Source organism: Salminus brasiliensis, chromosome 22 (assembly GCF_030463535.1).
Source record: "Salminus brasiliensis chromosome 22, fSalBra1.hap2, whole genome shotgun sequence".
In the NCBI taxonomy this organism is placed as follows: Eukaryota; Metazoa; Chordata; class Actinopteri; order Characiformes; family Bryconidae; genus Salminus; species Salminus brasiliensis.
Window position 1 is genome coordinate 27791355 of NC_132899.1, and position 22431 is coordinate 27813785.

At 41.8% G+C, this 22431-nt stretch overlaps 1 protein-coding gene across 2 annotated transcripts in view; it reads right to left on the reverse strand.

Moving 5' to 3' along the window:
• Window positions 1-18876, reverse strand: part of erbb2 (erb-b2 receptor tyrosine kinase 2) — a 30714-nt gene extending 11838 nt beyond the window's left edge. The window contains exons 1-11 of one of the 2 annotated variants that reach the window (XM_072668083.1): window positions 18588-18876; window positions 8736-8887; window positions 7496-7664; window positions 6830-6934; window positions 6069-6137; window positions 5827-5942; window positions 4479-4620; window positions 3892-4020; window positions 2540-2666; window positions 1241-1314; window positions 1070-1160 (exon numbers count right to left, since the gene is read on the reverse strand). In XM_072668083.1, coding sequence (XP_072524184.1) covers window positions 1070-1160; window positions 1241-1314; window positions 2540-2666; window positions 3892-4020; window positions 4479-4620; window positions 5827-5942; window positions 6069-6137; window positions 6830-6934; window positions 7496-7664; window positions 8736-8887; window positions 18588-18663 — 1250 coding nt within the window. In that variant the 5' untranslated portion in view covers window positions 18664-18876. Of the gene's footprint in view, window positions 1-1069; window positions 1161-1240; window positions 1315-2539; window positions 2667-3891; window positions 4021-4478; window positions 4621-5826; window positions 5943-6068; window positions 6138-6829; window positions 6965-7495; window positions 7665-8735; window positions 8888-18587 lie in introns of both variants that reach the window. The other variant, XM_072668082.1, reaches the window with a different exon arrangement.
• Between the last annotated feature and the right edge of the window lie 3555 nt (window positions 18877-22431).

A 22431-nucleotide genomic window follows, 5' to 3' on the forward strand; every position in this document is an offset into this window, starting at 1 on the left:
CCTGATCTGGCAATGTTGGTCAGTTTCATTAAATGATGTGGTCAACAGTCAAATAGCTGATTTCTAACTGTTCTGATATCTTTCTAAACCCCTTCCAAGACTCATCAGCATCTGCAACCTTCTTTCTGAAGGCCTCCGAGAGCTCTGTGGATCTGGCCATGGTGATAGTGACCACTCACTTCGACAATCAAGAGCAAATCAGACTAAATTTCAGAGGTTTAAATAAGTCCGGCTCCTCCAGAATTCTCTTAAACCATGTTCTGATGATCTGCAGCCGATTTGCTGCACCTGGTTCTAATTTTAGGCATTTGAAGTAGTAATATTTATATTTATAGATTTAATACAATTTTTAAAAACATTTCTTTAGTTGTATGTGTTAGGTTATATTACCTGTAAAGATCAAATGTTCATATGTGTCAATATGCTAAAAAAGGTTGTCATGAGTGTCCTCATTTTTTTACATTTTTGTATAAACAACATACAATGTTGAAATATCAATGTTCAGTTTCAGACCTGCTGACCAGATATTATTTGGATATTTTGGAGATGGAGCTTTCCCAGCTTGAGATGAGGGATCCTTTTTCCAAGTTCAGATTGGGGGAAAAAAAAAAAAAAAAAAAAGGCCACCTTTCAAAAATACCCGGCCAGGGCTGGCTCAGAAACTGACCACTAATGAAGTAGGCTACTAGAGAATGACCAACACAACTTATACATCAGCAGGTGAGATACAGTCTTGGAGTGTGCACAAGCAAGATGGCGCAATTTCTAACACAGTGCCTTGAGGGTCTGTGAGGCAAACACCATAACACGATGTTCCGTCATTTCGCCGGAACACTGATGCACTAAACAGAAGGCAGCCACGCAGGCGGTGCAGAAGGGCAATCATTAACTTTAATGACTGGTGAGTCTGATAAGCTGGGCAGAGTTGGACAAACAGACAGACACACAAACATTACAAGCTCAGGACAGGGACAGATAAAAGAAGAGATGAAGAAGAAAAAAAGCTAAAGGAAGGAGGAAGCGGGCTGAGAGACGTATCTGAGAAGAGAAAAGTACAGGGCAGGCTTACTTGTATAGCATTCGTCCTCTGATCACCTTCAGGTTTTCAAACACGCTCAAGTCTGTCAAGTTCTGTGGCCAAGCGTCGATGTACAGGTAGCCTGAGGGAACATACGAACTCAATTAGACTTCTACAGCAAACCCGCTGTCCTATAAAAAGCTAGCTGAACGGCTACGCTACCTGTGATTTCCTCCAGCGTCCTGAACACCTCAAGGTCACGGAGCTGCAGGCTGGACGAGTTGGAAAGCGGGTCGCTGGATAAGGAACAGAGAAGAGAAGACATATGTTCATGTACATGTACATATCATATACTTGAGGTTTTCACAGTTATTAAAATATATTAATTATTACACCAAAAAAAAAAAAATGTATTTATTTATTATTTATTAAATACTTATCCATTTATTTTGCTACTTTGGTAAAGGGCCCAACCCAGACTTTAAAACTGCTTTGTTCCAATAAAATACTTATAATTAAATAAAAACATACATTTCACTTTTTTTTTTTTTAAACAAAACATAACAAGAAAATGTATTTATTAACTTTCACATCCATCCATCCATCTTGTTTGTCCCCAACATTACCATCATTAACAAATTGGTCTGTAATCTCTGTGAGGAATTTATTTTAAGGTTTTAAGTGTCTAAAGTTTGGTGTGCAAAAATCACATCGATCCATGACTTGGCTTGACTTCAAAGTGAAAAAGCAAACAAAAAAGCTGCTTACCTATCACTAGTAACTCAATCACTTTGAATGTGATTCCTTGAGCTTTCTGACTGTTGTTTCTGTACTTCTGGTGGTGGTTTAATGTGGTCTGCACAAGAGTATTTAAAATGCCAGCTAGTTATTAACCCTTTCGCAACTAAGTTCTGTCTCTCCGTAACGATCTGCCCAGAGGGAGTTCTTATTCAGCTGGACATCATCTCGCAGAATGGTGTGAAGAGTCAACAGGCAAGAACTGTGCAGACCAGATCAGATCATGAATCTGGGGCATATTTTAGTAAAGTGGTGACAAGGAACTGCAGTGTCCTGTGTAATCCTTAACATCGTCTGATTGTTGATCGCATATTTTGAATGCAAATCAGCCGAAACTGATACACAGACGATAGATTTTCTTCATTCACCATCTTACAAACATCAACACTGATCGATTTCAGATATGCATACACATATTCCTGTTATTCTCAGAATTTAAAATTGTACTTTTCAGAGATACAAAAACCCCAACTAAAAAGGAGCTTTCAGTTAATACAAAAAAACCCCACCAAAAACTAATAAATAAATAAATGTATGTGTCACACTGATGTCCATAAGCTACCATTATTTGTTAGCCTTACCGCTCTGGTGCCAAACTTCAGAAACGACAGAGTAAATCTGGGGTAATAGGGCGAGTGTGTGTGTGTGAGGGTGATTATCTGAATTATGCTATTCTTCCTGGGGGCAGGTGAGAGTAAGAGCGCATGACCAGCTGAAACTCACCTTTTAAAGGACTGTGGGAGGAAGGCCAGACTGCCGTAGATTTTCTTGCAACCTTCAAACAAGCCGACGTTGGAGGAGTTCACTACCGACACCCCCTGCAGACTTCCCATGCCTAAACCGTAACACACTGACCAAGAGAGACACACACAATCAAAGAAGAACTACATAAATACATGTGTGGTAAAGTCGTCTGTTCATTCTGCTCTGATTTCTTAGATCAGATGATTGCTGTTTTGAGGTAGTTTTGAGTCTATACAGCACCATCCGCTTTTCACTGCTTGACAAGAATGGGTAGCTTGGCTACATTACAAAATCTATTGTTTAGGCTCCAGAATAATTTGGACAAGTGGACAAGTCTTACCTGCACGCCTAACGTGGGCTGAATGTAAATACGTACAGTCTTTACTAACGAACTTAAATTGCTACATATGGAAAGTTTTTTACAGTTGTAGTTTTAAAAGTTTTTTTTTATTTTACTTTATTTTATTTATTTCTCTCCCCATTTTATTCTTGCTGTAACTGCACTTCGTATATTTTTATTTTGTAAAAATAAAAATAAATAAACAACTTATTTAGTAATTGTTCTGAAATTCAATAAATAAGTGAAGTCAATAAAAGAAATGCTGTTTTTTTTTTTAAAATAGCTCAGTAAGCAGGTTTGAACAGTGTTGATATTGGTACCTGTGTTTTTACAGTGCAAATGCAACCAGATAAAGATGAGCACTAAAAGTAAAAATACATAGGGCTAAACCCTTAGATGACCCTTCTACGTCCAATTTGTTAACGTCCGGCATAATCAACTACGGCGACTTATCACGGCAGCCCTATTGGAAACATATTTAATGTTTTCTCATTTGCTTAACCAGCCTGTCAAACCTTTCCTGATCTTCTTACATACTTTTATTCATGTGGACGAACTGTCTTGAAACAGGTTTACCAGAGTCTCAGCTTCACAAAAGAATGTCTGAATTATATAGCTTCTAAACTGTGAGTTAAATAAGATATGTTTGAGTGTCCATTGGTCAGTTTCACACAAGAATCCACCAATTACAGATAAGAGGCAGCTGATAGACACACAAATCCACTAGTTAGACACAGTGAGAAGCAGAGATGAGTGTCTTATCCCGCATTCACAGACTTATTTCTCCGGATGTGAGTCATGTAAGATCTGACAATGTGATGTAAAGGAAAGGACAGAGTCTATAGATTCAGGAAATGGTTTAACCATATTCCTAGGCTGTATTATTGCAAATATACATTAAACATCAAATTTGACATGTTGTTGTTTGTTGGCAAGTGTACAATACAAAGAACCTGTACAATATTTTGAGCACTCTTTCAAATCTACCTACCTTTTGGACATTCCCCTTCGCACGTTTCACACTTCTGCGTCTCTCGTCTATCTGGTAGGACGGTGATGACTTCCTGGTTAGCTTTGGGGCACACCATTGTACACGCCATTTCCATGGCCAGATAGTTATCTACACACACAGACAGAAAGAAAGAGGATTTAGAACTACTCAAATGATCAGTAGCCATGGGCTCCTCTTAGCAGCTCATCACTCTTAAGTGATGTTGGGCAGCACAGACTTCTGTTAGCTGGTGTGGTTGGAGCTTTCCTCAGAGTGTGTCAGCTGCCCAGTAATGCCGAAAACTAGAGACCACCAAAAGAGGAGTTGCTTGCTTCACATCTATAAGAGACCAGTTAAGTCCTTACCCTCCTAGTGTCGGCAGGAGGAGCTCTGAATGTGTGTGTGTTATTTGGCAGTTTTAAATATAGAGCAAAAAGGAAATTCAAACTAAATAAATAAATAAATAAAATTCACTTTGTCTCCCATTGAAAGTTCAGGCGTTTTTTTCCTGCTCATGTAAAGCTGGAATTGTCACTGTAACAGTGACAATATGTAAGTATAGCAGGAGATGCAAAAGGGAAACGTACGTGGACACTGTTTTACACAGGTGGCTCCAAAGCTGAACTTCTTGTTGGGATTGGGTTTGGACTGATAGATCATGGAGTCGTAGATACTGGGTGGTGGGCATCGGTCTTTGCACGTCCCGCTGTCGTTAAAATGACGGCATGCCTGTGTGGAACAAATACAGAAGCGTTAGTACTCTGTACTTACAGTACAACATATTTCACTACACTTGACACTCACTGAACAAAGCAGATAATCTTATCTGAAGGTTTCTATTTTAGGACTTTATAATCCATCCATAACACAAACATAACTCACTCATAAATCATATAGATGGTTACGAACTGTAATGTCATCAACCTAAGACTTCACACACTGCCTGTAGTAATTTCTATTGCCTGTGTTTGCTGACAATAAGCAACTACTGTATACTGTAGATGAATGGTATTATATCATATTACATGGCTTAGTTTCTGAAGCCCTTTCCAAAATATATACAGTAATTTCCATATTTTCTACACACTATTTATCACTGGTCATTGGTTTCAGAGCACAGAATCACTGGTGAGCAAAGATTATTTGGGTGGTGGACCTACTCATTTATACACATTTAGGTCTTGCCCAAAAACTATAAATGAGGTCAGGCTAAAAATATTGCCCATCATTTGTGCTCTACTGGTTCAATAAAAGTGCATAGTGCTTGGTCAACGATGATTGCCACTTGCATTGTAATCTAAAGAAGGACGCTCAGTTCTCATAACGATTATGATGAGTCATAGAAATCATGGTGTTACACATCAGTTTCAGACCAAAACTAACTAGTAGCTGATTGTCTCGGTTTGCTGCGAGGATTTGATTACACATAGCAACAAGTCAGCATTAGTGAGGTCAGGATGTTTGATGATCACCACCTCACCTCATGCCCAACTTCCCAACTCATCTGAAAAGTACTGGATGGAGCACAAACCATCATGCCAGAGAACACAGTTCCACTGCTACACAGCTCAATGCTGGGGGCCTTCATACTCCTCTAGCCCATGCCTGGCAGGTCAATCTGCTCCTATTCCGTCCTATTCAATTAGTGGTACCGATCTACAGGGACTAGGCAAGCTCTGTGTCAGCAGTGGGTGCAACTTACCATAGCTAAATGCATTCATTAGAAGGGGTGTTCACAAACTTTTGGACACATAGTGTATAAAGGTTTTGCATGTAGTAAATACAGCCAGTTTAAATGGGTACTGTTAGATGTTCTATGGTATATGTTTTAGGGAACTATGGTATAACTACACACATTTTTAATTAGTCATCACACTCATCAGCAAAACCAAAACAAAACCAAAACAAACAAACAAACAAACAAAAAACACCTACCAGACAGTCAGAGTCTTTGGGTCCGGAACAACCAGAGGCACACTGGACATGACAGCAGTCACTGGCATTAGGACCCTTGCAGCGTGTACAGCCGGACGCACAGAGTATGTGGGTCACTACGCAAAAACACCCAAAATCAAAGAGGTAATTACAACTGCATGTGTTCAGAGACTGTTTACGATTCTACTTGTTCTGCCGGTTTAGTGAAAATTACAACAACTAAAAATGCAAGCAGCACTCACGTGTTTGGCAATCTTCTGCGGAATGTCCCCAGCACCCTCTGGAGCCACAGGCTGCTGGACAAGGTGGACCTGAAGCAACAAGAAAAATATTAAACCACAGAATGAACTAAGCACACGTCAAAGGTTAGAAGTTGCAGTCGCAGTTCTTGTTAGAAATACATCCTATTCCCCCGTCTGATATTGCTGAGCCAATAAACCCACTCACTCACCAGGACTACCCCGAAGATGCTGCTCTGGCATCAGCATCCAGAGCCTGAAAGAGCACAATTGGCCATGCTCTCTCTGGGTAGGTAGATGGCGCCCTCTCCCCTCATCTCTCCCATTTCAATGTCTGATGCTGCCATTACTTGCAATGCTCCCAACACTAGTAGGGTGAGGACATGTACATGCCTCTGACGCATACAAGTCAACCACTGGCTCTTTGCAAACTGCCACTGATTCAGCATCGCTAGGCAGCTAATACACTCAGATAAAAGCGCCACATCCCCAGATCCTTGGAGCCCTGGACTGAAGTTTTGATACGGAATTGTTTGGTTTAATAAGCAATTATTTACTAATCCCTTTTGTTTTTCTATCCATTTCGGGACCCTATCAGGCATAGCTCAGACTAGTGTGCTGATCAACGGCACAGTGACTGCATGAATAGTTGTGCTGTAGTTATGTGTGAGTTATATAGTTATTCAATTGTGCTGTAGTTATGTTTTACAAATCTGGGACACTCCGTCCACTGCTTTGGGCTGGTGCGCTACTGTTGTACTTACAGTACGGCACTGCACGCTGCACACGGATTAACTTGCTGTCATCTTGCTGTTCGCCAACAATGTCCTTCCAGTTGATGTTCTGAGGGTAGCAGAGCTGAGGGTTGCCTCCAATAAACACAAAACCCAGCAAGATTTCTGAGAAAAAGCAACACAGCAGCAGTCAGCAAATCAGACACAGAGTACCTGCTCACCTTGTAAAATATGACAAAATATAAATTTGCATCCTCAAACAATAACTGACACTCCCGACCATGCAATGCTGTGGCATCACCGATGATCTGACCAGCATTTTCCTGATGACAGGGCCAATGCTTAGATGGCTGCACCATTCAGAGGCCAGTTTTTATGATCAAAAAATGGCACTTTGAACAATGCAAAATGCACTGGTTGCAAGACCAGTTTGGTTTGTGTAGATGTTTGTAGTTGTTTAACAGCCATCTGCAAGTCAAATACTGGTGATACAGATTTTGCGCTGGGCCTTTTCACTAAAACTTGAAATTCCACAATGCTTAATGGTATCAATGTTCTCTACTGCTGATACTGAGACTGTATTTACATATCAGCATCAGTATCAACGCAAGATCGATACACAGTATCAGTAAATAGAATTGTATTGGTGCAACACTACAAATTCCCCTTCCCTCTCATCGGTGTGCCTTTCTTTACCTGTGAGGCTGCTGAGCTGGAGCTCCTTGACTCCAGAGTTTTCCACAGCGGCCAGGGCATAGCTAGAGTTATACAGCTGGCTACCTCGGATGATGCGCAGATTCTTCAGGGGAATCACAGGAACAGAGACGCGGGCAATCAGCACATAGCCCTGAACCTCCACTATACCCTACAGAGAGATCATTAAAGATCATCATCATCATCATGACAGTCCTGAAATTCCATTATACCCTACAGACAGAGCATGATCGTTGTCATCATCAGCAGCAGCAGTAGCACCAGCAAATAGCCCTGATCTTTTACTATACCCTACAGACAAACCATCATCAACATCATTGGCAGCAGCAGCACACAGCCCTTGAACTCGACTATACCCTACAGATAGACCATCATCAACAGCATTGGCAGGAGCAGCGGCAAATAGCACTAAACGTCTACTATATCCTACACAGAGATATTCCTAATCTTTAACAGCAGCAACAGCACATAATTCTGAATCTCCACTATGTCCTACAGAAAGATCATTTTCATCATCCTCATCAGCAGCAGAAGCAGATAGCACTGAACCTCCACTACACCCTACACCCAGAGAAAATATCATACAATCCTGAACCTCCACAAAAACCTACAGAGAGACCAGCATCAACAGCAAAATCATTCCCTGACCCTTCACTTTACCCTACAGGGAAAATAGTCATCATCAGAAGCAGCAGAAGCAGCAGCAGCAGCAGCAAGCCTTAACCTCTACTATACCCTACAGACAGACAATCATCAACATCAGCACCATTATCATCTTCACAATCATCTTCGGCAATAGCTACCCTGAGCCTCTATTATACATTAGAGAGACGGTCATCAGCATAATCACCATCATCTCAGCATCATCATCATCATCGAAAGCAGCAGCACAAAGTCCTAAACCTCTACTATACCCAACAAAGAGACCATCAGCAACATCACCACCATCATCATCAGCAGCAGCAGCGGGAGCATAGTCCTACTATACCCTACAAGCAGAGCATCATCAAAATGATCACCACCACCAGCAGCAGCAGCAGCAGCACATCATCACAAAGCCTGAAGCCCCCACTATATCCTACAGAGGGATCATAATCATAATCATCATCATCATCAGTGATCACCTGCACATTCCAGGAAAGATCAGCCTGCTCATAATAGTAATTAAGAGGATGGTCAGATGAGTAGACGAAACACCTAAATCAAACACAGCCACTCTTACCTGCAGGAAGGAAAGGTCTGGCGTCCCCTGTAGGTGTGTGATTTCCAAGTTGCCATGGACGACCTGGCAGCCGGTATAAAGGAGTCGTAGCATTTCATAGTGATTCTCCAGACTGGAGGGTAATGCCAGCTTCATATCCGTCCCCAGGCATACTGTGCACACACAGACACACAAAGATACACACTAATTAGAATTTAGGATGAGCTTAAACCTATGCCCCAAGGGACGTCTAATCTGTCTAATCTGGAATCCAACACAAAGGCTGGTTTCCTGGCCACCAGTTAATCCCCGTCCAACACCAACATCAACACTACCTAGATGCTGGCGTTCGCACAACACCAACATGTTTAGCGTCCAAACTTGTATCAGCGTTCCCTATAGCAGATATGAACACTATTTAGGTACCAGACAATGCATGCAGGCGCACACACACACACACACACACACACACACACACACACACACACACACACACACACAGCACTGCAACTGATGTCACATAGGGACTGAGGAGTTGGGACTTGCCAAGCGGATGTTTCAGTCCCTCTTAAAGCCCCAAGACTGCAATCCACATGAAGATACGGCCCTGTTCTTATCATGAAGTGTGGGTGGGTGCATGTGTGCACATACGCATGCTTGTGCTTCCTAAGAGCTGTGCACTGATTATCGTCACAAAGAGTTTAAGTGTGTGTGTGTGTGTGTGTGTGTGTGTGTTTATTTCCACAAGCACACCACCCCATATTCACACTGGACATGGATGACGCCTCTTAAGGTCAATTTACAGGAAGGTACTGGAGTAGCTTGGCCATACACTCCAAAGATGGACTAGATGCTAGATGGACTAGATGCTCTGAAGCAGGAGAGAGAAGCTGGTTAGCATTGGGTTAGTTAGTGGTCCGTGTTTGGACTGTGTTAGCCAGCTATCTAAGCTTAGATAAGTTAGCTAGCTGGCAGGCTAAACACTACAGCACAGACCGTGTTCCAGCTAACTGAGGAATCCTCTAAACCTCACACGTTTAGAGGATTAAGCCTCATATCTGAGAGGTAAGAGTAGAGTGAATGGAATTAGGAGTATTTGCTACTGGTTTTTTATTTAGCTGACTTATTTAGCACACTAGTTTGTCCAGGTTTGCTTGCTCCGTCTTTCAGATTCGCTAAATTCGCAACTATGGCTTTCACCCCACAAGGTTGTCAGATTCACTCAGCAATTGAAAATGTAGTCATGGGAGTTCTTTTTGAGTTACTTTCTAAATGAACTGTGGTATCAAAAAGATCTGAAACTTTAAGAACAGCTACGAATTACCTAAAAACTGTACTTTTTTAAACGAGTAAACACATTGCAAAAACACATAATAAAAAAACTAATTCTATGAATTTATTAATTGTAACCACAGACCATTCAAAAACTCAGCACTGCTAATCTTTTACGCTGTGCTGGCTTCAGTAGTGCTTGGTCTCCAGCGATTGCCACTGACAATGTAATTAATTGCTTAGCTCTGATAGCTCTGGATATGGCCATCCACAGAAATGAAGGTCTTCTACATGCAATTCTGACGAAAACTGAATTACAACTACAACTGCACTGCTCATGAAATTCAGCTCCCTTCAATCAGATTGGCTCCTAAATTGAAACAGTACATCTAAGAATTGAGCAAAAATGTCTACGAACTGCTAATTAACTGTGTTGGGGGGGGGGGTCCAATTCTCTATTGGCTCCAAAGGCTTTTCTAATCATAATGTGCTCTGAAGTCTTTAAAGAACTTTTCAGAGAAGTCTTCTGAGTGCTTGGCCAGCTGTCGGGGCGAAAAGAAAAAGTGCCTGTCCACACTTCCTGTCCAATGTCCACCCCCTTACACCCCCTCCGTCCTCCATAAATTCCCCTCCGAGGCCTATCTGTGCGTGTTTGAGAGCGTGTGTGAAGGGGCCGGCTGGTGGCCTTGAATAGAATCCAACTCACTTCCTCCCTCTCTCTCTCAGTCTCTCCCTCCGTCCCCCTCTTCCTCATTTCACTCTTTCTTTCCACCTCTCTCTCTTCCTCTCTCTGTCTCCAGGAGTGAGAGAAGCACTGCTGTGGGCATTACGCACGTGTCTGTACAACACTAAGTAGCCAAACTTACCGCTTAATAGTGCTCACCATTAGTCCCTTCGCAACTGACCACTGACAGCCTCTTAGCAACTTCTCTGTCACTCTGGCTGAGCTCCAAAGATCCTGTGTGCAGATGGGAGAAACTCCGAGGAGGTCACCAATCACTGCAGAACCTCACAAGACTGGCCTCAGTAAAAGCATCTAAAGGACTTAAGATTCCCAAAATTGAAGTTCTAAGCGTCATCTCTGGAAGAAAACCAGGCACTGCTCATCAAATGCCCAATACCACCCCTACAGTAAAGCATAGTGGTGGTAGTATCATGCTGTGGGGGTGTTTTGCAGTGTCTGGGACAGGGAGACTGGTCAGAGTTGAGGGAACGCTGAATGGAGTACAGAGATGTTCTTAATGAAAACCTGATCCAGAGCACTCAAGGATCTACAGAGAAAAATGGCAGAAAATTCTCAAATCTAGGTGTACAAACCTTGTGGCATCATACCCAAGAAGACTGGAGGCTGTAATCACTGCCAAATGTGCTTCATCTGAGTACTGGGTAAAGCGTCTGAATACTTACGTCAATGCAATAATTTAGCTTTTCCTCTTCAATAAATATGCAAAAAAAACGTTAATGTTAATCATATATCCAACAAAAAAAACTGACCTTTCTGCTTTTGCTATTTTTTTCCTCATATGCTGATTTTTCTTAAGAACAACATGTCTAGAAGTCAGGACCAGATCAATGTCCTAACTTCGGCATATTTCTGCTGTCCTGTCAGTGCAAGGACATTTGGTCCTCACGATGATAGTACTACAAGAACACACATACACACACACACACACACACACACATACACACACACAAAGCTATTATAGTCTTGCCTCAAACAGACAGGATAACTTTATTATGTCTGGTTCTCTGAAGCATTTTGCCACACAGTGTAAAAGTATAAGAGATAATACAGGAGAAGAAGCTCCAACAGTGCACCATTTCTGCTAATATAATTATTTTTTAACTAATATTATAATAATTAACTAATATATTATCATATATTAAAATTATATTATAACAATTAACCCTTACAAGCCCAACTCTGCAGTTTAGTACTGACCATACATTCAATTCTCAACTTAATATCAGTTTATTGTCTAGATTTCTTTAATTGGCCAGACCTAAATATATTTAATTGGCCAGGCCAATTTTTTTATTTTTTTTTAAACTGGCCATGATTAAAATTATTCATTAAATCAGTCAGGCCTAGAATTATTTTATTGACCAGGACTAAAATTTAATTGGCCACACCTTAAAAAAAAGAAACATTTAAACAATAAAATTATGTTTGATAATTTTCTTTATCTTAACAGAAAAAGCAAACCGTGTTGTATGTTTTTTAATAAAAGTAATCATTCAAGATACACTCAAGATAAAGTTTGTGATTAGATTCAACCATGTTTCTGGGGAAGTTCAACAGGTACAACAGGCAGGCTGTTGACAAAGCAAAGAGAGAGAGGCAGTGAGAGAGAGAGAGGCAGTGAGAGAGAGAGAGAGAGAGAGAGAGACAGACAAACACACACACTGGATGTAAATGGCCACTATTTACCCGTGCTGAAAGCTGAAGCCGCACCTGCACATGGCAGGAGGCCAGGGAGGAAGCAGTCTTGGGTCGCTGACCTCACCACCAGATATCATCGTAGCAGTCAATTACTGCAAACTGCTGGCAGAGATTGAGCTCACGGATGGTGATAAGGGGCACTCCGCATTTTCTGCTTCCCTCAAACCACTGAACTGCAAAGATCTCTAAATCCTAAACACAGCTAAACACGGCGCAACAACTTACAACTACAACGAGGTCTTACATCTCACAGGTCATAAACCAGTACAGTCTCGCATGCCCTGTAAACCCATGACATCAAATTAAGCACGGATATTTAAACTAGGAATATAAGAATTCTGAACTTCAGAACTTCAAAAGAAGCACATGCTAACCTTCACCCATTTATTTAAAAACACAGTTTAGGCCACTATTAACTAATAAAGAAGGCTGGAATTTAAATAAACAAACAAACAAACAAACAAACAATTTCTCACTACCTTGGGCCTCTGAACTTTTGATTTGTCCCTAGCTTTGTAGGAGCACCACTTGGCATCCTCGCCGCAAGCTATCCACTGACCATAAACTGAGAATTTAACAGGTCAGTGCATGGGGGGCCATAAAGCGTCCATTAACGTGACTAAAAGCGCTCAACCAGCAAGCGGCCCGTAATGATTTTCTTTCATATCAGATGCATCTCAAATACATAATTCGTAATCTGCAGTATCCATAGCGACCAGGCAAAGCAACCTTCTTAAACCATCTCGGCTGTGTGGGATCACTACAGCATTATTTTCTGCACCTTCACGGCTGCTTCTCTTCTCACTTACACACTCAAGCACCCAGTTTTTGAAAAGGCCTTGTTGAATGGCCACATTCAAAACACACACAGACACACACACACGTTAAACAAACGAGTATTGCTCAACCGACAGGAAGAACAGGATCTGGACCGGTCGCTGTGTGTGAGCACAAGTGATGCATGCATGTACACAAGCGACACACGAACACACACACACACACACACACACACAAAGTGCGACGAACCATAAATAACACAGTAATGCATGCATACCTGAACTATGACAGGCTCACACGCTCAGCAACCAGTCTGTCTTACAACTCTGTCTACCAGGATGAAGCCCAAACAATTGCAAGAGCTTCTGTTCTGAACACGATTGACCACTGAGCCCAGATTCAGAAGATCTGAATGTGTGGTTTTTGACGTGAGCTCCTTTAGTTTAGAACCAGAGATGCTAGACTAAAGTTGGTAACAAACACTGGACTTAGGCTGTAACCAATCTCCACATCTCTGTAAATATACACCAACATTTTATTTTACAAAGTCAGTCAGTCAGTCAAAAAGTGCAGAAGGAGTGCACAGTGTAAGAGGTTCCCACTTCCAGACAGTTGACAGGCTGTTGCTACACTGTCACTAGAGTGAAACTGCTTGTGCTAGATGGTTAATACGCTGTTGTTTAGTGGGTTGCTACGCTGTTGATAGCATCCACTACACAACCGCAACCCTGACCTGGAAAAAGGAGATAAGATGATGAATGGATGGATGGATGGATGGATGGATAATGGGACTTGGGGGCTCCCAAGTGGCACAACTGTCTAAGCATTGGTTGCATCAGCAGGAGCTGGTTTGATGCCCAATGACACCACAGCCATTCATGGCCAGGAGTCCCTGGGAGCCAAAACCTAACCCTGGCCTCACACCCAGTGGGAGGGTAGGATAGGCCTCCATTTACTCAGAGCAGCAACAGTATTAGCACTCTTCCAAGCATGTTGAGCTCCAGTGGCACTAAATAAGTGCTTCTATGGCTGCATAGTTATTTTACGTGGTGGCTATGGTGTTGCTTGGTGGCTGAAAGGGTATCCCAGATGGTTGGCAAAGTGTTGCCAAATAGGTGCTGTGTTAGGCTGGGTGTTAGGTGTACTGTATTTGTATTTTTGTGACATAAGAAGGGTGCACCAACATTTGCACGCCTTTCATTTCATTTTCACTAATCATCTTTATTTGGAGAAATTTTATAGTGTGTAGATTCGAAAATTCATCTGGTTCAAACAACACTTTTTAGCCACTGCTGCAACCAGCCTCTCAATGTTACTATAGACCCAACTTATAGGGCAAGCTGTTAAATTTGCACTAAACTGTGCTCGGTTGTCAGCTCTTCTATTACACTATTCCATTCCAAAATGAGCATAATTAGTTATAATATGAATATCCCTACCCACAAAGTCCAATGTACTGAATGTAGGAATCTCAACATAAAGAAAAAGCAGCTGTCCGAACCCCGTAGCATAAGGCAGTTATGCAGACCATTTAGCTGTATCTTGAGCTGCTGTTGGTTGAAAAACACACAGCAAGCACAGATCGGAGTCCAGTCTGTGTGTGCGGAGAGCATAACGGCATTACTCAGAGAAAGAGCATGGCAAGGAATTCCAGAAATGTCCCACTGCATGCTGACCGATCCTCAGACTGAGCGCCCAGCTGAGTGTTACAACCAATCACACAAATTCACGGGAACTTTGTTTGCACTTGGTTCCATTTCATCCATTTCAACCATTTCAAGTTTCGATACTCTGTAAAGCAGGCTTGAACTTTCATGAGATCACTTTGAAAGCCCTGCTGCTTTTGAGCAATCAAAACCTCTGAAGGTGTCCTGTGGTATTTGGCACCAAAATTTTAGGAGAAGATCCTTTAGGTCCTGTAAGTCAATGAGCCTTCCTTGGAGCACTTTTAGTAGGTTCTGACCACTGCATACCAGAATAACCCCACAAGACCTGCCTGATGTTTTGGAGATGCTCTGACCAAGTTGTCTAGCCAGCTAACCAGTTTGGCTGGCCCTTATCAAAGTTGTGGTTCAGATTCTTAAGGGATGTCCAAATAACATTAAACGAAACTTCACAGACCAGGACACCTTTTTTTGGTGGACAGGGGTCAGCAATCTCATAACTGAACATGCCACAAGCCTTGCTTTTGCACCAACCTAGTTATCAGACTATATCAAGCTGCCTGCTTCTCCCATATCCAACATGTGGGATGTAAGAAACCAACTGTTCTGTGTGGTCATCATGTTGAGGCTCACCTGTGCACTACACTTGTGTACTGCTGCCGGTAAAACTCCAGAGAAAACTCAAAGACCATTCTTTCCACAAAATCTTAGCAGAAGTAACCAGCTTCATTTAAATGCCCACAGTTTTTGGAATAGGATGTCCAACAATCTTACATTAGTAAGAACGTCAGTTGTCCACGTAGTTTTGGCCACACACAAAGTGTTACAAACTTGGAGAGAGCGAACAACAGACTTAACGCACTGCACGCAAATGTCCTGAAAGGCTATTTACTGGTCAGCGCTCCTCTACAACTCGTCATGCACTTCGGCACACTGCTGACCAGAAGAGCTTCTCAAGGACGGCGTGCGTCAGTCAGTTGACCGCATGCCGAAAATACTTTGCCTGCACAATGCACCGTGACGTTCTGGCTTTTCTTCTTTCCTAATTCAATAACACAAGATCTCACTCACACACACATAATCTCTGGGTTTGTTCGTGAGCAATCAAAACCCTCACACAGTTAAAGGCATAGCCTTTAAACTAATGACCTTTGAAACACCTTCCACTCAAGCAGTAGGGTGTGTGTTTGTTAGTGTGAGGGACGGCGCATGTTCTTAAGATGCAATTTTATTTGGCTTTTGCCACCGTCCATAACGGCAAGGGCTGTTTTGATTGGCCTGTTTGATTTTGGTACTCTACTAGAACATATTTTTAAGCACACTGATTGGACAGATATATGCAGCAAGTTGTGGAGCAAAACATTTTACCACCATCAATGTCCTATATAAAGCTCACAACACACTAGGCGATGGCAGGGTTACTGGTTGCTTTAGTAAGTAAATCAAATAGCTAGAGTTGTGTAGTCATGGTGACCCCTGGTTCCATTCACCACCACTGTAAATAGTCACAAGGCTTCACAATAAGTATTTCACCACAAAGCCCCTCTGAATGACTTTGACTTGTGTTTACCCACTGAATTAGGTGGGAACTTAGAAAAATCTATAGAATTTCCCCTTATAACTTCTGGAAACACAATTTGTTACCAACCCTGGGTGTTCAGTGAAGCGTTCGGTAAAGTTTAAACAGAAAACACAAAGCAGACATATGATCAAACACTCCTCAAAAATTCCCAAAATGCTCTCCTCACACCTCTCTAAGAACCGTCTGGGCGTGGGACGTGCATGACTGGCAGCACTCCATTACTGGCCAACAACATTTGTTTACATTACCATGGCAATGCTCACAGCTCTTTTCTTTGAACCGAGGTTGTGATTTCACAGATCTTTAGAGTTTACTGAGCTTCTGATATCTGGAACCGAGTTACCAGCCCATATATAGATACAAGCTTGAGTATTTGGGGCTGCCCCACATGTCCAATTGTACCTTCGATCTGGCACCCATCACCCTGACGGACGGGGTACGAGTGGTTGAAGGGCAGTGGATCTCCCAGCTATGGTGGTGCGTCTGAACATCCTGTCCATTCTGGCACCCAAACACACAGGTGTAAGGGACGGTGGAGCATGCCGGCTGTTTTAGCTTAAGCGTTAGCTCTCCAGGTTGCCCAGATTTGAAGAGAGGGTGGAGCCTTGTTAGCCTTGTGATTAGGTAGGGGTATGCTGAGGTATGTCTGACCCACTTTTAGGACTGACGTTTATTAGTACTCTGTTAGCAACTCAACATAGTGATCCAACCCCAAAGAATCCCACCACTGGAGAAGAGCTCGCAGGGTGGTGCAATTTAAAATCATCTACAAAGGTTTTCCAGGTTTCTGAAGAACACTCTAACCAGGAAAACAATCATTTAAGCTGGTTATGGGAAGCACAAAAGCTGTCGCAATGACATAACAGAGGAAACGGAAGGTGCAGGGTGATCCAAACCAAACTAGCATCTGCATTTCTTGGAAATGTTAAGAGTCAAGGCCACTCAGTTTTGGTCTCGTCACTGTTTGCACTCTGGTCTGCCCAACTCTTGAATCACAGCAGCATACAGCGGAGAGTAAAGAGAAGAAACCAAGATAAGATGAGGTTTGTTATGGAGACATTTAGGTGTTAAATTGCACCTGCAGTTTGCAAAGTTTTGTTTGTGTGTTCTGAGATGTTGGAGATCAGCCTGGAAATGGCAGGTGCCATGTAGTCAAGCACCAGTCTTACAACTGAGAACGGTCATGAAACGGCCTCAAATTCGTACACCATATTGTGATGTTAAGTAGCCTTAAGATTTTATTTCCCTCAGGGTTCTTCTATCCTGGAAGTTTAGGTATATCCCTCAGAATCCAGGCTAAAGCCTAAAGATGGTTTAATCTACGCATGGATTCTTCGGTCTTCTAGTTTGAACATCTAGATTAGCTCGGGATTTGTAGTCCTTTCACAATCCTGAATAAAAACCAAGGCTTTCGTTTAGTTTTGGTCATATTCCTAAGACAGTTGTTTAGATATGAGTTTAAGTTTGGTCTAGAAATGAAGGTTTCTTCTCTTTTTCTTGTAAAAAGATACCTCCAAACCTGTGTAGTTGTCATTTGCATACTTGATTAAAAAAATCTAAGGCCTGAGTTTAGCTTTGCTTTATAAGAGCGAGTTTTAGAGTTTTCTAGGTCTAGATACTGACTAAAGCTCTGGTCTAAAGTTTTGGTCTGCAAATAACCATTTGTCTTATTTTCCAGACAGAAAGCCTTAAACGTCTACATCAGTTTTTGCTGTCCTTTGCATACCAGTCTAAAACCTAAAGCTTGAGTTTAGCTTTTGCTTAGAACATATGTTTTTCTACCTCTTTCTACTCAAAAACTTGAAAAAGATCACTCTTCGTGACCAAGGCCTTAGTCTTGGGTTTTGGTCTAGGAGGCAGGTTTTCTGAGTGTGTTGATTGCTGCCTGTCACCTTTAAGGGCTCTTTGCTGTCAGTCAGAAAGTGGCAAAGCCGGTTTGCTGTGGAAACACTAGTGTAAAAATCTCTGTAGGCAGACTGGAATTCCTCAGAAAATCCGTCACAGCCTTTTCAAATCTTCCATATGGACTACAAACGTCCTGTTTCTGGTCCTGAGAGCCTAATTTCCAGTCAAAGCCCGGAGTCTGGTTATTTGGAGTTACTTGTTTGGGTGAGGAATGCGTCGGTTTGACCCACCTTCTCTCCCCGCAGTACTCGCCACGGCCCCGACCAACAGCACCCACACCAACCGAAAACTTCTCACCGCCTCCATCGGTCTCCGCCGGGCTTTAGTCCATAATCAGTCACTCATTTAACTCCTCAACGGCTCCCAAGGAGGCTCGCTAACCACACGCTGCGGGACTGGCTTAGGAATATCCCCTTTGGAAAAGTGTATTCCCGTGTATGTCCTTCTTTTCGCCCCGTTTTCAATCTCTACAACTTCCTGTGAGCGCTATGAGTAAGCTCGACTTTGGCAGTTCGGGAACGCGCTTCCCGCAGGCGCGCTCCTGGGCACGGGAGGGGAAGGGCGTGGTTTCCAGCAGTATTCCGACAATCCACGCCCACCGCGCTGGGATTGGCTAGGGTACGCACCGTGAACTACTATCCAATCGCAGCGCAGGATGCAAAATGAGCTCTCTAATCCCAGAGCCGGAGGTGAGATACTGCAGGCCAATCTTTGTGATCGAGGCAAAGTATTAGCCAATCACAGAGCGGGAGGCAGGTTGTGACTCCAACAGCTGCCTCTGGTCACTCAGTGTTGGTGTCCATTGTGATTGTGCGCTGGGTTAATTGAGTGGGAAATTAAAGCTGGACTGGTCACTTTACTCACGGGCAGCTGCACAGATTGCGCGCAAACACACGTCTTTACAGTCAGAACGTGGGGTCATACGTGCAGTATGCATACATACTAACATATACAGGGGGGGGTTATTACTACTTATCATATTTGTATATATATATATGATATATAGCTATATATATAATGACCTATCATATGTATAACGTGAGTTATAAGTCCCATATAGATATGTATATAGTACGAATTTGATGTATATGTCTATATACACTTTTTTAGTAAACTTTACAGACAAATACACACAAGATTCCAGTTTACAACTGGTCCACCTATGAAGTGGTTTAAGCTATGCGCGCACACACACACGCTGATCACAAGTATGTTTGTATCTCTGACTTTCAGCACAAGACGGAGGGAAGAGGAGGAAGAATAAACTCCATTCACACAAAACTGCCCAGCCTCCTCCCACGCTCCTGCTGACCACAGTCCAGCCCACTGTGTGCGACTTGCAACTCCTGCCTATAATGGGCCTTTATTGTGTTAAGTGTGAAACGCTTTGGGGTACACTGACTCCATTCCGTGTACTTCATTACAACTAGAACGGAACGGCTGTCAGTAAAAAATAATAATTATAATAATAATTTACTCTTACTTGTGTATTTGTGAGGAAAAATGAATTCTTTTAGCAACTTTTAAGAAACTTTAGTTCCTTTTCTTTTCGCTGGAAAAGCTGTGTCTCTCTTTTTTAGTGGTAATGTTATTTGTTTGTTTAAGAACCAAATTCATAGTTTAAAAAATATTTAGCAACTACTGTGAATTAATCAGTGTCTACTATGATTTAATTGGTGTCTACTAGAATTACTTAATTACTATTAACTATTCAGTAGCTCCTACAAAGCATTACTTAAGCAGTATGAATTACTTGAAATTCCAAATAACTGAATATTTTTTTAGCAACTACTGTGAATTATTTCATAATTTATTCAGTACTAATATAAATATTCAGTACATACAATTTATTATTCAGTATGAATAATAGGGTCACTACAATTAATTGTTCTGAACTACAATCAATTCTTCATTAACCAATATGACTTATTCAGTGTCTACAAATCTTTTAGTGTATACTATTAATGATTCAGTTACTACTATCAATTATTCTGTATCTACTATGATCTATGCAGTGCATACTATGAATTATTTAGTCATTAATATGAACTATTCAGTAACTTCCACAAAGGATTCATTGAACAATATGAATTATTTATAAATGACCAATTACAAATTTCTGACCAATTATTCTCCTACTACTATGAATGAACCGGCATGAACTACAATCAACTCTTCATCAACTTATGAGTCAGTATCTACTATTAATTGTTCAGTATCTATTATGAATTATTCAGTAACTAGCAGAAATTATTCAATAACAAGCGTTATTCAGTAAATCCTATAAATTGTTCAGTAAGTACCATTAATTATTCAGTTACTAATATAAATTATTCAGTTTGTAGGATCAAGTATTTAGTAACTGCACTGTGTGTTGACCACCTTGTACTTTTACAGCAGCTGGTATGGAAGTTAGCTGGTGATTGTTTACACTGAATCACTGAATTCAGACAAACAACAGCATGTGTCAGTGCCAACAAACCAAACACCGGTTCTGAAGGATCTCTGTGTGAAAGGACTCTTCAGTGATGCCACCAAAAAAAGAGAGTCGGACTAGGCCAAAGATTAATAAAGAACAACTTTATTTTTATTCCTTCTTAAAACATCTTTTACACACATCTAGGTGTAGTGCAGTCGAAGGGAGAGGAAGGTGCATCACCATTCAGATAGAGTAAGAAAGAGGGACAGAGGGAGAAGAAGAGAAAGACAGAAGGATCGGCACAGGGCAAAACCACATGGAGCCTTCGGGTGGTCTCATTTACAGACGGGCTGGTGAAGAAGGAGGTGAATCTGGTGGGATCCTGGAGTAATAATTCAACACTGAAGCAGTGATTCAATCGTTTTTACTCAAAGTGTAGTTTACACTGGCAGCACCATCAACTTTAACGTCAGTTTAATTAATGACAACAGAGAACAGCAGCTAACAATAGTTAGCTAAATAACACAGCTAGCCAATAATAGCTAACTAACAGCAGTTAGCTATCTACAGCTAGCTCTACCCTAATAAAAGCAGAAACAGCAAAACCAGATTTTGTGTTTTGGTCGCATGCTAGTAAACCAATAAGCAGCAAAAGGAGGATATTTTGTGTATGTTGGTTAACAGGCATTACCATGCTGAACAACCAGCACTGGCTTGGAATGAATGCTAGTCTTGGGTTTATTCTTTCCAGCAGTTTGATTGGTTACCTACCAAATTCAGTCGGCTTAGCACAGCTTGCTAACCATACATATAGCTAACCAACAGTAGCTAACTAACTATGGCTAGGCAACAATAGTTAACCCATCATAGGTAGCGCACAAAAGTTAACCAACAGTAGTTAACTGGCCACAGCTGGCAACAATAGCTAACCAACAGTAGTTAACCAACCATAGCTAGCCAGCAATAGCTAACCAACCACAGCTAGCTAACCAACAGCAGTTAACCACAGCTCACTAACAGTAGCTAACCAACCGCAGCTAGCCACCAATAGCTAACCAACCGCAGCTAGCTAACAGCAGCTAACCAACAGCAGCTAACTAACCATAGCTAGCCAACAATAGCTAACCCATCATAGCTAGCTCACAATAGCTAACCAGCAGTAGTTAACCAACCATAGCTAGCCAGCAATAGCTAACCAACCACAGCTAGCTAACCAACAGCAGTTAACCACAGTTAACTAACAGCTCACCAGCAGTAGCTAACCAACCGCAGCTAGCCACCAATAGCTAACCAACCGCAGCTAGCTAACAGCAGCTAACTAACCATAGCTAGCCAACAAATAGCTAACCAATCATAGCTAGCTTAGAAAAGTTAACCAGCAGTAGTTATATAGCCACAGCTGGCTAACAATAGCTAACCAACAGTAGATAACCACAGTTAGCTAACAGCTCAACAACAGTAGCTAACCAACCAAAGCTAGCCAACAATATCTAATCAACCATAGCTAGCTTGCAATAGTTAAACAACAGTAGTTAACTAACCATAGCTAGCCAACAATAGCTAACCAGCCGCAGCTAGCTAACCAACAGCAGTTAACCACAGTTAACTAACAGCTCACCAACAATAGCTAACCAACCACAGCTAGCTAACAAACA